Source organism: Anabrus simplex, chromosome X (genome assembly GCF_040414725.1).
Source record: "Anabrus simplex isolate iqAnaSimp1 chromosome X, ASM4041472v1, whole genome shotgun sequence".
In the NCBI taxonomy this organism is placed as follows: domain Eukaryota; kingdom Metazoa; phylum Arthropoda; class Insecta; order Orthoptera; family Tettigoniidae; genus Anabrus; species Anabrus simplex.
In genome coordinates this window covers 187,526,540-187,543,622 of record NC_090279.1, presented here as the reverse complement: position 1 = coordinate 187,543,622, position 17,083 = coordinate 187,526,540, and the positions used below count along the sequence as shown (strand labels likewise).

At 39.8% G+C, this 17,083-nt stretch overlaps 1 protein-coding gene across 1 annotated transcript in view; it reads left to right on the top strand.

The window, feature by feature from the left end:
* Lztr1 (Leucine zipper like transcription regulator 1) overlaps positions 1–17,083 on the top strand; it is a 108,859-nt gene that overhangs the window by 73,986 nt on the left and 17,790 nt on the right. The window contains exons 7-8 of the mRNA XM_067158676.2: positions 2,504–2,816; positions 11,098–11,431. Of these exons, the coding sequence (XP_067014777.1) occupies positions 2,504–2,816; positions 11,098–11,431 (647 nt within the window). The remainder of the gene's footprint in view (positions 1–2,503; positions 2,817–11,097; positions 11,432–17,083) is intronic.

Here is a 17,083-nt window from a genome sequence, read left to right as displayed (position 1 = left end):
CCTGTAATTTAAGTCCTATCTAGCGGTAAAGCTTAAATATTTCAATTGCCGATCAATATACCTGTACGGTTCCCTGGTCGCCTTTATACCTAATGACTTCCCGTTCGAGTTAGTTGAATTATACGTTTGCTGGTGTGTTCCTTTACTCTTACACTCTATTACTTGAGTGATTACTTATTGGCACAACGCCTACAATTCCTATTACCACTGCTGGTAAGTCTGAGTTGAACTTCCCTAAAGTTCCATTCGCGACCTGATCGGCTTAACGTCTCCACCAGACTTTCAGCGTAACTTCCCAACTACCTCTTCTGACTGTGAGCTATGAACTAACCGATCACCTCTCTGAGTTCTCCCTTAAGTTAATTCAGTATTTCGCTGTTGCTATGCTCAGCCGAACTTTGAACCCTGTATACTTCTGATTTGTCTTATTCTCATTGGCTGGCAGCATCCCTTCCCTGAGGGAATTCTCAACCTTCTCAATTGTTCCAGAAGGTCGAACCTCGGAATTTTCCCTGTACTACGTGCGGTTTAAGCCGCGCTCTGTCATCCTTGACCATGTACATACAGTGATAAGGAATGACCAATATCCTGTGTTTGTTCAAACATTTCACCACTGTCTGAAAGCTCAGAACTGCATCTCCTTTAGTAATTCCCAATGAATATTTCAATCTCATTTTCTTACACATATAATTATTTCCTCTTGATACCTTAAGTTTTATTTCATTTTCTGACTCAACATTTCTTATTGTGAGGTCGCGGTTCGAATTTATTTTCGAACCGCTTGCTCACGACTTATGACCTGCGGGAGTGCCTGATCAGCGATACGACAACATGGCAGAACGAATGGTTCTTGAAGATATTTTTGAGGTGTTTAAAGAAATGCTAAACGATGACGAAGAAGTGGTTCAAATTATTGAACGGCCATGGGCACTACGAGTTTTCCGAGCAAGGGGACATCACTTTCATATATGGAATGAAAAATATTTTTAAAATAGGTTTAGGCTTACAAAACAGACTGTCATAACCCTATTTCAGCAAATTGGTGCTAGAATAAAACATGCAATGAACTGTTTGAATGTCAAAAGTGTAAATTTTAGAAAATAAAGTACCCTAACTTCCTTCTATTTCAGAAATCCTGCTGTAGAACCCCTCAGTCAGCTACTAATAGCATTGTGGTTTTATGCCTCCCATAGTACGTTTATTAAAATAAATGGGAGATTTCGGAGGAATTCATAAGGCCACTGTTTCACGGACTACATAAATATTTCTGTACTAATTACACAAGCAATTCTATTTCCTTACATCTAAGATTAGGACATCGTTTATTGCTTTTATCTGCAATTTTACCTACAAGAAGTAAACAAAACATATCGATAGTCATCTTTTCTCTCAAGTCACTGCTACTAAGATTGTATATTTCCTTCTTCACCTCAGTTTAACATAGGCCGGCCATTATAAGACTCGACATCGGTTTAAACTCAAGTTACAGTTTAACTCAATCTTCAGTTTAAACCCTCATTATAATACCGGCCCTAAAACAAGACAATTTGAAAATATTAACAGCAGAAAATTATTAAGATTCAGCACCTAAAATTCCTAGTTCTAGGTATGAGTCCACCCTGGAAAAAAAAAAAAATCCCCTGTTGAATACATATTATCTAACATTACCATTGATGCATTTAAGGCCCGTATTTATAGACATGGTATAGGCTTTTTGGGCTTATGCCGTGCCAAGGAAATAAGGTGAAATTCTTTATGTTTCACAGAGAACTTTGCTCCACGTCTTCAGAAAATCTCGACTGTTCACGAGAAAGACTTCTCCAATAATGAAAGTTTGAATTCAAATGTGGAGCAAAGTTCTTTGTGAAACGTAAAGAATTTCACCTTATTTCCTTGGCATGGCATAAGCGCAAAAGGCCTGTATCATGTCTATATATTATCTAATCGTACATGTTTTGAGAACACAGTACGTTCTCTACATCAGTGAAAAAGGTTTCCTAAAAATCTTGTTGACTTGGTCATCCATCACATGCTGCAACATAATTTAAACACTTTAAAAATAAAAATAAAAGGCTAGGAAGTGGCGATAAGAGGAAAGCGGAATAAGCACAGCAAAAGCGAAGAAACTAATAGATAAATAAATAGGAGAGAAGGAGCAATACAAAAGAAAAGGAGCCCAAAGGATCTGGGGCTGAGAAGAAATTAATGCAGAAGAACTGTTACAGAACGACAAGAAGAGAAGCCATCAATTTGAAGAAGCAGTGGATGAAGGTGGAATATGTCCTTTTGTTTTTTCTTTCTATTTGTCACTATTCTCTATCTGACCAGCCGCCATGTGTTTTGTTCCTCTCCATTACTTGTAAACTTATGTCAGTGCAACATTGTGCTGTAAGGTAAAGAGGAAATAATAGTTGTTTTTTCATACTCATAAATGAAAAGAACTAAACTTTCTTTTAATGTGTGCATTTCTGTGCTTATTGTCTTCATTTTTATTTTTATACAGCTGGACTCGAATTTCAACCGAGCACATTCTGCGCGGCGCCCCTCCTCCACCAGCTCGTCGCTACGGGCACACGATGGTGGCTTTCGACCGCCATCTCTACGTGTTCGGCGGAGCAGCCGACAGCACTCTCCCTAACGATCTGCACTGCTTTGATCTGGACACGCAGACTTGGTCCATCGTGTCTCCTGCCCATGACTCCCAGGTCCCATCGGGTCGTCTGTTCCATGCTGCAGCTGTCATCGGCGATGCTATGTACATCTTTGGAGGGACTGTGGATAACAACGTGAGGAGCGGAGAGATGTACAGGTTTCAGGTGAGTGCAAGAAGCTCACGGTCTATATCGGACAAGGCAAGGTCAGTTTGTCCGATTTCCTACTGCTTCAAATCTTGGCTGTGCAGTTAGGGTTGCACAGCTGTGAACTTGCATTCAAGAGATGGTGGCTTCAAATTCCACTGTCAATAGCCCTGAAGGTGGTTTTTCATTTTCACATAAAGCAAATGCTGGGGCTGTACCTTAATCAAGGCCATGGCCGCTATCATCCTTTCCTATCCTTCATCGCTGAAAACCTTTGCTGAGTTAGTGCGACGTTAATCTATTAGCCATAAATGTACTGCTTCACAGGTATATGACGGAGTGGAGTTTAATGACACTTGGACCCTTAGGGTGCCAGACAAGTACCAGTGCACAAAATGTCAGCAATGGAAAATCATTGTTTGAACACTGCTTACTACATTCTTTTAGTGTGGACATATCTGAAGGATGGCAGCATCTTGTGTATCATTTCAGTAGAGGGAATGTGAAGGGGGAAGAGGTATATTCACACGTTCCTATGCAACAAATTTCATGTTTATATTGGTCCATGTGACATAACTAAGAGATTGTGTGATTGTGCAGTAAGTTATGTTGATAACAGTGATCCTAAGTGGTTCTGTTTACATCAAACTACTGAATATTTTGTGTGCCGGCCCCGTGGTGTAGGGGTAGCGTGCCTGCCTCTTACCCGGAGGCCCCGGCTTCGATTCCCGGCCAGGTCAGGGATTTTTACCTGGACCTGAGGGCTGGTTCGAGGTCAACTCAGCCTACGCGATTAGAATTGAGGAGCTATCTGATGGTGAGATAGCGGCCCCGGTCTAGAAAGCCAAGAATAACGGCCAAGAGGATTCGTCGTGCTGACCACACGACACCTCGTAATCTGCAGGCCTTCGAGCTGAGCAACGGTCGCTTGGTAGGCCAAGGCCCTTCGAGGGCTGTAGTGCAATGGGTTTTTAAAAAATATTTTGTGTGCCGCCTACTCCCTTCCCTAAACTGGGGTATTTCATATAGAATTTGAACTTCGATATTATTTTTGTTTCCGCTTTCGAATTTTGTATCTTTTTTTATGTTAACAAATTGTTCTGGAAAAAGATTAGAATTTTATCTGTAGATGAATATTTTTTTGGGTTGTAGTAAGGATATAAAGGAGAGGTTGTATGTCACTGGTAAGACTCCACTATTTGGGACTCTAATTAGGATTACTCGATTCGAGAAGTGGAAAAGGTCCAGGTAAAGCAGCACAGTTTGTTCCGGGTGATTTCTGACAGAAGAGTAGTGTTATGAAAATGTTGAAAACTTTGGCCTGGGAAGACTTGGGAGAAAGGAGACGAGCTGCTAGAGTTTGAATGGAGTTTTTAAAAATAGAAAATATCCACAATATAAGATAAAGTTGGAATTCAAGAGGACAGTAAAACAACAGAGAGGGAATCTGCCACCTGGGCGACTGCCCTAAATGCAGATCAGTATTGACTGATTGATTGATCATCAAACCATCCTTGCCTTTCAGTCTTTACTTCCGCTCCTAGTACTTCATCCGCAGTTTCCTGCAATGCATCCCTCAATAAAATTCACTTTCCTTCGATGTTTTCCACTGCCCAGCTTTGTTGTTTAGCCTCCAATTTCTTCTCCATCCTGGATTCATATAGCTACACAGTTTCTTTATCTTTCAATTTTGAGACCATATATCTCCTTGGAGCTTTCCCTTTCTTAGCAGATCTGTAAGTTGCAATACGTTGCCTGTATTTTACCCGCACCAAGTAATGGTTTGAATCACAGTCAGCTCCCCTACAACTGTCAACTTGTAGTATGTCAGATCCATGTCTCCGATCGATTACTACATGGTCTATTTGATTCAAGGTGACACCATTTGGTGAACACCATGTGGCTTTCTGGATATTCTTTCTCTGAAACCATGTACTCTTCACCACCCTCGAGTTTCCCATGGAAAAATCAATTAGCCTCTGTCCATTATCATTTGACTCATCATGCAAACTTTCCTTCCCAACTGTCTTCCTGAAGGCTTCTTCTTTACCTACTTTAGCGTTGAAATCTCCAAGTAGGATTTTTACATCTTGTCTTGGGATGCATTCTATTTCTCATTCCAATTGTCCATAGAACATATCTTTCTCTTCATCCTCAGCCTCCTCTGTAGGTGCATACACACATACAAGCGTGATATTGAAAAACTGGCCTTCATCCTTAGAGTGCAAATTCTTTCATTTACAGGTTTAAAATTCAAAACTGCTGACTTATATCTGTCATCCACTAGGAAGCCTGTGCCATCTGGTGTACCTCTGGCTCCACCAATATGCAGAACTGTATATCTACCACTTCTAAAAACACCATTTCCTTTCCATCTGACTTCCTGAATTGTTGTTATTCCAATATTATATTTCTCTCCATTTCTTGTTTCAGACTGTTTAGGGCTCCTGGTTTATTCAGGGTTCGTACATTCCAGGTTGCTATATACATATCATACTTCTGTTTGCATCTTCCATTTCCTTGCGTGGATCGTTTACCATTGTCATCAGTCCGGCTATTCTTGTCTATGAGTTTCGTAACGAGTTGTTTTTCCGATATAGGGTTGTTAGCCCCATGATCAAACCCCAACCTGGAGGACCAGGGTATCCCTCTTAGTTTGGCCTATCACCTTTGACCTGTCCGGCTTGGGTGGCCCTTATGCTCCCGCCGGCATAGCTCTCAGGATCACTTAGGTACACAAGCTCCCACATCGCGACAAGATGAAGATACCAGCGTGGGAGTTCACACTCATAAAACTTTGTGAATATGTTTCATATGACTTAGTACCCCAGTCTTGGCATGAAACATACACCCACACAGATCACATGAAATGGCTGGGGGGAGGGCGGAACTGAGCTTGACGGAGTTTCCGTGCTTGTCGCTTATCCTCTTCACGTCGCTGTCGCTCCTCTTCAAAAACCGAAACTGATGTAGAAACAGTGTGGTGTGGCACCAAGTGCATCCTGGGATTGAGTGCTAATTCCAGCTCTTTTTGTAGTATATTTAGCTGATCCTTGAAACACCTCATTGGCATGAGGTCTTGTGCCGGAACAGAGTTCACCATACAGAAGTTGACGGGGAAGCCTGGTTTCACTCATTCGTTGGACGTGACCTATCAATCTGAAATGGTGGCCAATGATGGTAGCCTCAATTCTTATAGCATGTGCTTTCTCAAGAACTGCAAGGTTGGTGACCAGGTCCTCCCATTTGATATTTAAGATGGACCCAAGTTTTTGCAGATGGGAGCACTCTAGCTTTTTAATATAGATTTATTAAACACACTGTGTACTTTTAACAAATAATGGTTATAAGGTCCCTTGAAAGTTATCATTAGGGCCCGGATTTTTAGGTTCTTAAAAACGACGTTTTAGTTTTTTAATAGCTCAAAATAGTTTTTTTTAAGTTTTTTATCCTCCTGAAATAGTTTTTAATGATCATTACAATCATTACTAAAGTTATACTATTCATTCAAACTTTTTTTTGCAGTCGCTTAAGTGCGGCCAGTATCCAGTCATCGGGAGATAGTGGGTTCGAACCCCACTATCGGCAGCCCTGAAGATAGTTTTCCGTGGTTTCCCATTTTCACACCAGGCAAATGCTGGGGCTGTACCTTAATTAAGGCCACAGCCACTTCCTTCCCATTCCTAGGCCTTTCCTATCCCATCATCGCCATAAGACCTATCTGCGTCGGTGCGACGTAAAGCAAATGATGACTTGCCTTTAGGCATCGCCACTTCTGAGATGCGTAAGCTTCTTAAACTGCCTTCAATAATAACTTGATTTATAGGGAAAATTAATTTTAGTCTGTCGCATAATAATGTGTATAGAGCTAAACAGCCGTAGCTGGCGGTAGTCGACCGTACACAATGAGAGATGCACTGAAGCTGGCAAGTTGGCGGGCTTGTACCTGCTAGATACAGGTCAGTGAACGCCACGGGGTTGTCTCTTGATTTGTGCTGTATGCTAGTGGAATAGTATCGTATCACGTTGTTATACTCACTAGTTATACTTACAAACCATTTCCAGTTCCAAACCATAAAGTCATTTCAAAAAGTCGTGCATAATGTTTATTTTTTAAAAAAATCATTCAATTTCATTAATATTTGGTACTTCTATTTCAAAATAACGTAATAATGTCTTGTATAGCCCATTTAGTTTTTTTTAGGTTTTAACGTCTTATTTAGTTATTTTTAGGTTTTATAAGCTTCGAGTAATTTACTCCAATGGTAATGAAATGGATAAGTAAGTTAAAATACTGCAGTTAGCTAGCAAGGAATAAAATAGTTTTAAACCTAAAAATCCGGGCCCTAGTTATCATCGTTTGCATATAAATTCAGGGAATGTATTCTCTCCTGACAGTAAAGGGTCCATGTTTCAAAACTCTAAAGCAGTGTTGATATGACAACAGCATGGTAAACATGATCTTGGTATGCATTGTAAGGTTCTTATTCGTGAAGACATGACGGGATAAACGTCCAAATGCTGAGTAAGCAGCACAAATTCTCCTATCAACATCTTGTGAGCTGTTAGCATTTGTTGCGAGGATACTTCCTAGATATAAAAAGTGGTCGACCTGCTCCAGTGGAGTATCCACGATGGAGATATTGAAATGTGGGAGGTTCGATCCAGGTGCAGGCTGTGAGAGTTCTTTGGTTTTCTAAACCTTAATGGAGAGACTAAAATGATTGCAAGCACTCTTGAAACAACTGACCGACTGTTGCAGCTCCTCAGGTGTGAGAGCAGGAGCCTGTTCCACAAACTAACTTTGCAACTTTTCAACTTTGCACTTTTCACTTTTCAAGTCTTGCAAAGTCTTCCTGTTCCACCATGATCTAGGTTGTACTTTTCAGTTTCTTCGCAAAGTGAAAAGTCTTTGCGAATGAGTGATCCGATCAAGTTTATTCCATGGGCAAACTGCATAATACTCTATGATTTTAATGCTTTATTTTTCACAGCAAACTACACTGTATAATTGTGGTACCATTAGTTTTTAAAGCTTTGATCATGGGAAAGAAAGGTTACTGGTATTACAAGAAGCTCGCTGTGTTGGAAGTTTTCAAAGAGAAACGGGACATCCTTTTTGGCAGCTTTAAAAATAACCTCTCAAATGATGACATGCATCAGTATTAACAAGAGTACCGTCAACATATCCATACACAGAAGGAAATTCATCCATCAGTAGAAATCCCATCGCTATATTATGTGGATTATCAGGCCAACGTACTATGTTAGGAAATATTACATTTACTATAACATCTATGACTTTGGTAACAGTTCTGAAAATAATAGATTTTGATGTCCCATGCATTGCTGCTACACCGTGCAGCTGGGCATCATTTTCTAACCAATGTAGTCATATAAGAATTTGTTCCTTTTTGGAAAGGTATTGACTTTTTTTTGTTGCATATTTCAATAAATGACTGATCATTTCAAGAATATTGTCAGCCTGTGTAGGGGTAATACGAAATCACACGCGAAATTCCGTCAAAGTGAGATTATGAAAATTAATCTTGTCTTTATACATTATCTTGTTGGATTCATCACTTGATGAGAATAAAAGCTTTTGTCGTAGCATGTTTATATCACTAAACCAAATTCTATGCTGAGAAACTAGTGTACATACTTGTTAATTAACAGATGAAAAGGGAATAATCTCTTTGCAAGATTTCTGAAAACTTTTCACTTCATTTCTCTGCACTTCGAATTTCTGTACCAATGGAGGAACATAATAAGCTTGAAAAGTGAAAAGATTCCTAACTTTTCACTTTGCAAGCTAAATTTGAAAAGTGATGGTGGAACAAAAACTGAACTGAAAAGTTGCAAATTTTGTTCATGGAACAGGCTCCAGGTGCGGCAACGTTATCTGCATTCTGCAATTCTGTAACGGAATAACATAAGAAGTCCATAACAAAACACGACCAATGTATAGGTAAGAACGTATTTCTGTCTTTTGTTGCATACGACCCTCCATAAATTATTGGAACATCATGATCATTGATAGTAATGGTGGGGATTTTGGGATCGCAACCAACAATCATTGGGCTTTTTTTGCTTCGATTATTGTGTACTACCTCTTCTGTAGATATTGGAAGCGTTTTCAAGGACACCCTGTATGTACATCATCAGTGTTTAGAAGCTATAAAAGTCGCACTTCTTTTAGAAAAGAGCAAGAGATACACAGAGCATTTCGGGAAAACAGGATAGGGAAGAAAAAAAAAGAAAAAAAGAATCTTAATAATAAAGTGTGCACCACTTGATATTACTGAGCATAAATGGTTCAATCAATACTGATCTACATTTAGGGCAGTCGCCCAGGTGGCAGATTCCCTATCTGTTGCTTTCCTAGCCTTTTCCGAAATGATTTCAAAGAAATTGGAAATTTATTGAACATCTCCCTTGGTAAGTTATTCCAATCCCTAACTCTCCTTCCTATAAATGAATATTTGCCCCAGTTTGTCCTCTTGAATTCCAACTTTATCTTCATATTGTGATCTTTCCTACTTTTATAAATGCCATTCAGACTTATTCGTCTACTAATGTCATTCCATGCCATCTCTCCGCTGACAGCTCGGAACATACCACTTAGTCGAGCAGCTCTTCTTCTTTCTCTCAATTCTTTCCAACCCAAAAATTGCAACATTTTTGTAACGCTACTCTTTTGTCGGAAATCATTCAGAACAAATCGAGCTGCTTTTCTTTGGATTTTTTCCAGTTCTTGAATCAGGTAATCCTGGTGAGGGTCCCATACACTGGAACCATACTCTAGTTGGGGTCTTACCAGAGACTTATATGCCCTCTCCTTTACATCCTTACTACAACCCCTAAACACCCTCATAACCATGAGCAGAGATCTGTACCCTTTATTTACAATCCCATTTATGTGATTACCCCAATGAAGATCTTTCCTTATATTAACACCTAGATACTTACAATGATCCCCAAAAGGAACTTTCACCCCATCAACGCAGTAATTAAAACTGAGAGGACTTTTCCTATTTGTGAAACTCACAACCTGACTTTTAACCCAGTTTATCAACATACCATTGCCTGCTGTCCATCTCACAACATTTTCGAGGTCACGTTGCAGTTGCTCACAATCTTGTAACTTATTTATCACTCTATAGAGAATAACATCATCCGCAAAAAGCCTTACCTCCGATTCCACTCCTTTACTCATATCATTTATATATATAAGAAAACATAAAGGTCCAATAACACTGCCCTGAGGAACTCCCATCTCAACTATTACAGGGTCAGACAAAACTTCACCTACTCTAACTCTCTGAGATCTATTTTCTAGAAATATAGCAACCCATTCAGTCACTCTTTTGTCTAGTCCAATTGCACTCATTTTTGCCAGTAGTCTCCCATGATCCACCCTATCAAATGCTTTAGACAGGTCAATCGTGATACAGTCCATTTGACCTCCAGAATCCAAGATATCTGCTATATCTTGCTGAAATCCTACAAGTTGAGCTTCAGTGGAATAATCTTTCCTAAAACCGAATTGCCTTCTATCGAACCAGTTATTAATTTCACAAACATGTCTAATATAATCAGAAAGAATGCCTTCCCAAAGCTTACATACAATGCATGTCAAACTTACTGGCCTGTAATTTTCAGCTTTATGTCTATCACCCTTTCCTTTATACACAGGAACTACTATAGCAACTCTCCATTTATCTGGTATAGCTCCTCCGACCAAACAATAATCAAATAAGTACTTCAGATATGGTACTATATCCCAACCCATTGTCTTTAGTATATCCCCAGAAATCTGATCAATTCCAGCCGCTTTTCTGGTTTTCAACTTTTGTATCTTATTGTAAATGTCTTTGTTATCATATGTAAATTTTATTACTTCTTTGGCCTTAGTCTCCTCCTCTATCTCGACATTATCCTTGAAACCAACAATCTTTACATACTGCTGACTGAATACTTCTGCCTTTTGAAGATCTTCACATATACACTCCCCTTGTTCATTAATTATTCCTGGAATGCCCTTCTTGGAAGCTGTTTCTGCCTTAAAATACCTATACATACCCTTCCATTTTTCACTAAAATTTGTATGACTGGTTTTTAAACATGAATGGCAAGTGGCAGAGGGTAGCTATCTCTATGTTTTTTAGTAGTTGATTTTCTAGGCCTAATGATGTGGTGCAAGAATTTTGAGGTTGATCCCTGGGTTCCCACCATTAACCCGTGTTGTAATATTTGCATTACTAGAGGTAATTTCTCACAGTAAGTTTCTGTCCCACAGTTCTCCTGCTACCCCAAATGCACCTTACACGAGGATTTGGGCAAGCTGTTGGAGAGCCGACAGTTCTGCGATGTTCAGTTCGTCGTCGGTACTGAAGAAGTGAAGATCCCCGCACATCTGGCCATCGTGGCAGCTCGCTCGCAGTGGCTGAGGTCTCGCATCCGTCAGGCTTGCGATGCTAGGGACAAGCATCTAGAGAAAGTGTTTGGTACCAACAAGGTCCCTTTCAAAGATCTCACTCTTCCAGAGGTTCAGCTGCAAGATGCCGTTCCTGAAGCTTTCGAGATGGTTCTCAACTACATCTACACTGACCGCATTGATCCCACCAAGAAAAGTAAGTTTGAGAAAGGGAGAGAAAAGAAGAAGAAATGAGCACATATAATAGGATAAACACCATGGTAGGTCACTGTGGGAAAAAGGAACAATAGAAATAGGAGACAGGGACAAACATGAAAACACAAAAGGACAAGAACAGTCTCCACATCGTCAAATAAATCAATCCCAGTTCAGCCCCGGACAGGCTCGTTGCCGCCCTTCTGATGAAGCTGGGAAACAGAAACGAGCTTGTCAGGGGCTGAGAAGGGATGATTGTAGAAGAACTGGGATTGATGAGGAGAGAACCAGTCTATTTGAAGACGACATTGTCTAAGATTCGGAGCCTCCGTGGCTCAGGCTGCAGCACGCCGGCCTCTCACCGCTGGGTTCCGTGGTTCAAATCCCGGTCATTCCATGCGTGATTTATGTTGGACAAAATGATGTGGGACAGGTTTTTCTCCGGGTATTCCAGTTTTTTTCCTGTCATCTTTCATTCCAGCAAGCCGGGCTGAGTGGCTCAGACGGTTAAGGCGCTGGCCTTCTAACCCCAACTTGGCAGGTTCAATCCTGGCTCAGTCCGGTGGTATTTGAAGATGCTCAAATACGACAGCCTCGTGTCGGTAGATTTACTGGCACGTAAAAGAACTCCTGCGGGACTAAATTCCGGCACCTCGGCGTCTCCGAAGACCGTAAAAGTAGTTAGTGAGACGTAAAGCAAATAACATTATTATTATTATTATTATTATTATTATTATTATTATTATTATTATTATTATTATTATTATTATTATTATTCATTCCAGCAACATTCTCCAATATCATTTAATTTCACCTGTCGGTCATTAATCATTGCCCCAGAGGAGTGCGATAGGCTTTGGCAGCCGGCACAACTCCTATCCTAGCCACTGGCTTCATTTATTCCATTCCTGACCCAGTCGAATGACTGGAAACAGACTGAGGATTCTCAGTGTCTAAGATGTGGAGATTGTCTTTTTGTGTTTCCATGATTGTTTCCTCTTTCTGTTGCTCCCTCTTCTCACTCTGACATTCTGTTGTGTTCGCCCTATTACGTGTGTTCCTTTCTTATTCCTCCCCACCCTCACAATTCTCTCTGACTTGATTTGACATATTTGGGAAGTTTCCTTTTTGTGAACTGTTGTATTATGACAACTACTTCCAATGAGATAAGGGCTTCCTGGCTGAGAAGATACGGTGTGCTTGTTCGCTCAGAAAGATCTCTGGTTGATTTCCCATCAGGAAGTTGAAAAATTTAGAAACTAGAATCCCACCTCACAAGAGGCACTCAGGCTACACCAAAAATAAGTACCAAGTTAATCCCTGGGGATAAAGACACATGAACACAGGGGAAAACACTAAGTCCGCTTAGTGCTGAGGTAGGGAGGTGGCATCCACATGCCATAGTCGCAGGTTCAGAGATAGCAGATAGTCAGATTTTTGATAGGCAGAAAAAAAAAACTCTGTCGTATGTTGTTGGCATGTAAAAGTCTCTCTTAATGCATTTAGACAGTTCAGAGCAATACTATTGTAACTAGCATTTTTCACATCAACAAAACTTCCGTATCTGCTGATCGTCATTAATCCATTGAATTCTAATATTGTTAGCTATAACACGAAATACCAATTTAAAATGGAAGTTACTATTTGCAATCTACAGTGTCATAAGCAACATAGAATAATGGACTGAAATCTGTTATTTGGGTATTCTACAACACTTCTTACTTTTCATAACTTATCACTCATGTCTGCAATTTCATTATCATGAAAATGCAGAAATCTTAGAATAAGTAAGAAGTCCATAAACGGCATTGTTTTACTGATTAGTGGAGTTTCAATAATACTCCTCTTTGATCAGTTCATTTTCACAGAGGGCTTCTTTTACTTGAGCCGTAATAATTCATAGTGCAAAGTAAGCCTTTATTTCATCATGTTTGCAGCCATTTTGACAAGGAACTCCAGTAGCGGAAAACACTCCGCCTATTCTTCAAAGATTTAAGTAACATAAACAACAGTACCGATATTGCCTCTTTCCACAGGAATACTATGGGACAGCATAATTAAAAAACCAGACCCCATGGCGCAACTGCCCAGAAGGGCCATGGCTTACCAAGCAACCACTGCTCAGCCCGAAGGCCTGCAGATTTCCGAGGTGTCGTGTTGTCAGCACAACGGATCCTCTCGACCATTATTCTTGGCTTTAAAGACCAGGGCCACCATCCCACTGTCAGATAGCTCCTCAATTGTTATCACGTAGGCTGAGAGGACCTCGAACCAGCCCCCAGATGCAGGTAAAAGACCCTGACCTGGCCGGGAATCAAACCCGGGGCCTTCAGGTAAGAGTCAGGCACTCTACCCCTACACCGTGGGGCCGTTGAACAGCATAATACTGCCATATATTTGTGTCATGGCAAACTATTGACACCATCACATGATAAAGTTCAGCAAGCGTTTGAGACTCTTCGGTCTGGGCTGCTGACCACATGTGAGACGATGTTAGATGGCAATTGGTTAACACCAGTATTCGCGACTTGTAAGCACGGAGCAGCACCTTGTTAGGTCCTCAGTGTCTATTGTTATTTCATTATCTCTGATGGGTTCCTTTCTTTGTGTGATAACGTCGGCAGTTTTGCTGTTAATTATTTTATTACAGTTTTATTAATTGTACGAGTTGATTTCAAGTACCAGAGTTTGCGAAAGGTGTGGGCATAATGTAAAATTAAGTGTGAACAATAATCACATAGTTTTTATGTGTTTTCGCAGAGTTGAAGGCGGTGGTCAATGCCGCTAGTAGGTTAGTGGCAAAATCATTGGTCTGGATTGGTTAGATCTGACTAGTGACAAAACTGTTGGGATAGGGGCAAGAAATGGGATCTGGGGACACAATGCTGGACTGCAGCCAAAAGGAGACTATATTGTGTGAAACTAAATGTATAAGTACTGTATTGGTATGCACAATTTCAATGCCTAGGGAGACATTTAAATGATTTGATGGGATGAATAATTTTTGGGAGGCATTTTATTTTTCTCCAGCTATATATTTTTAAAAAATTATGAAAACTAAAGTCAGTCAGTCCGGCCATTCTATCCGGTCAATTTCCTTAATTCTTTTTTAACTGAAAGGTATTCATGTACAGATTTGTCATCAGGTACTACAAATCACTTAACTTCCGCCTTCCTCAAATTATTTGATATTTTCAATTTTTTGTCTCTTGCAAGCAATCATATCTTTGGTTCTAATTGAGGTACGGAGTTCGTTTTGGCCTAAGAACACTCAGTGGATCAAGCTCTTTCATTTCAGCTCTTAACTATTCAAATTGGTTGACTCCAAGGAAAGTTACGAGTGCACATTCAATTTGACATCTCATTTCTTCAACATTTTTTCTCATTGAAGCAATCATATCTTTCATTCTAATTGAGGTACGCAGTTCGTTTTGGTCTAAAAACACTTGGTGGATCAAGCGTTTTCTTTTGAAGTAATAACTACTTAAATTGGTAGATTCTGAGAAAAGTTACGAGTACATTTGTCGAAGGAATTTTTAACAGTTGGCGTGTAGTGTTGTTCCAAGGAACGTTTAATTCAATTTCTTTGTGTGATGTATTTTCAAGTGTTTTCTTGACATAATATTACATTCTATTACCACAGCAGATTATGTGCTTTATTTCATTAACTTGAAACTTTGCAAACACATCTGTGAGGATAGTAACGAACAACACCATTTACTGTACATTGCGGGTGGAGGCAGCAGGAAACTGCTAGTATTTCCTGAAAGTCTGCACTGTTGTGTAACAGGCTAAACTTCACAGAACTTAACCCTTTCCTGCCCTTAGCGCCCGAAAGTGCCCAACTGTACACTTTGCTTTCCAGTCTTTAGTGCCCGAAAGCGCCTGGCTGCGTTATCTGCACACGTCCGCGATCTTCGCGGTAGTTTTGTGCTTTCTTCGGCAGTGAAGTGTTTATAAGGCATTTATGAACACGCAGTCAAATCTAAAAGGCTTAGGAAATAAAAGAAGAGCGATAATCTGTCTTGACATTGCCTATACAACGGTCTTGAACTTTTGCGAGCGCAGGTCAGCTGTTTCGTTCGTATATACGGCGGGATTGAATACTGCGGATATTGAAACTGAGCTGAATATAGGTGAAGAAAGTGACACAGAATCGTTGAGTAGGGGTGGAGGTGAATTTTGAGTGAGCAAATAGCAAATCAACGACGATAATTTTAGTGATAACAGTGATATAAGTGAAAACGGATATTGTGAAATCGGACTAGATGGCGATGCCGCGGCTATTCGGGTAACACAAACATTTCATTTCATTACTCCGAATGATTACTGTATAATCTTGAATACCACCCGCACTGTTTTTTCAAAAATACCGCTTCCAAAATTGGGTGTGGGTCTTATTTAAAATTTTGGGAATTTTATCTTTCCGAATGTGCGTAAATCGGGCATCACCGCCGGTGCGGCTTGGCAACAATGCTCTCTCCGCTCTCAGTATGTGCTACTTCCGCATTTGGTGTCAGTCTCACGCACGTTCTTGGAGTATCAACATGAATTCCACAAAGCGTTTGCGATCTTTTACTGCGAGTGAGAAACTGAAAGTAGTTCAGGAAACCGAAATTATTGGAAATTTGCTGCCGGTAGGAAATACGATATTGACGAGTCGTGTATTCACAGTTGGAGAAATAAGAAAAATGTGTTATTAACATGTAGTTGTGATCATAGAGCTTTTTGTGGACTGAGTGTACAATTTCCATAAATTGAAAAAGAAACTTTATAAATATGTGACAGAAAGGCAGGAATTGGGATATGGTGTGTCAGCCGAAATGTGTCAGCTAAAGGCATTAGAGATCGCAAAGGAACTCGGATATCGTTCTGGAAATGTTTGTTTACTTTTATTTGTATTTTCTAATCATTTGATGTGTGTTAGTAAAGATTGTAGTGTAAATGATTTTGACTTCACTTTTTTTTAAATTTTGTTCTTTAAAATAAGGGTGCAGGTCTTATTCGGTGGTGGGTAGTATTCGAGATTATACGGTATATGGATGATGTTGAACCTATCCATAATTCGGAAAGAGTATTACGAGAAACAGATTGTTTTTTACGTATGTTAGGAGGAGACAAACTATTCTGTGACATAGCCTATTGCATATGTATCACTGCAGCTTTCAAACAGGTACATTCCCTTAAATTAGATACAGAATGGGAAGACACTTGCCCAGATGAAATAAAATCTTATATACATGGGCGTCGTTTCACTTCCAAAATCCAATGATTAGGTTTAGAAGGATTCAGACATCATGAGACTGTGACAAATGCAGCATACCTCTGTCGAGTATCAGGAGTAGGCGGGTGGAGGTTTGAACCAACAACCTTATGACTCTATGAATAGAGAAATGGATGTGATGGTATATTTTTTAATATTATTGAAAATTTGAATTTATTATGATCAATAGTTTTTATTATATTTAACTTTTTCTGAAACCATATGCTTTGTTTCAGTTTTTCCTAAATAAAATAGGTTGAAACCTAGGGATAAGCGGAGTGGAAATGTGGGCAGGAAAGGGTTAATAATAATAATAATAATAATAATAATAATAATAATAATAATAATAATAATAATAATAGCAATAACAACTACAACAGCAACAACCTG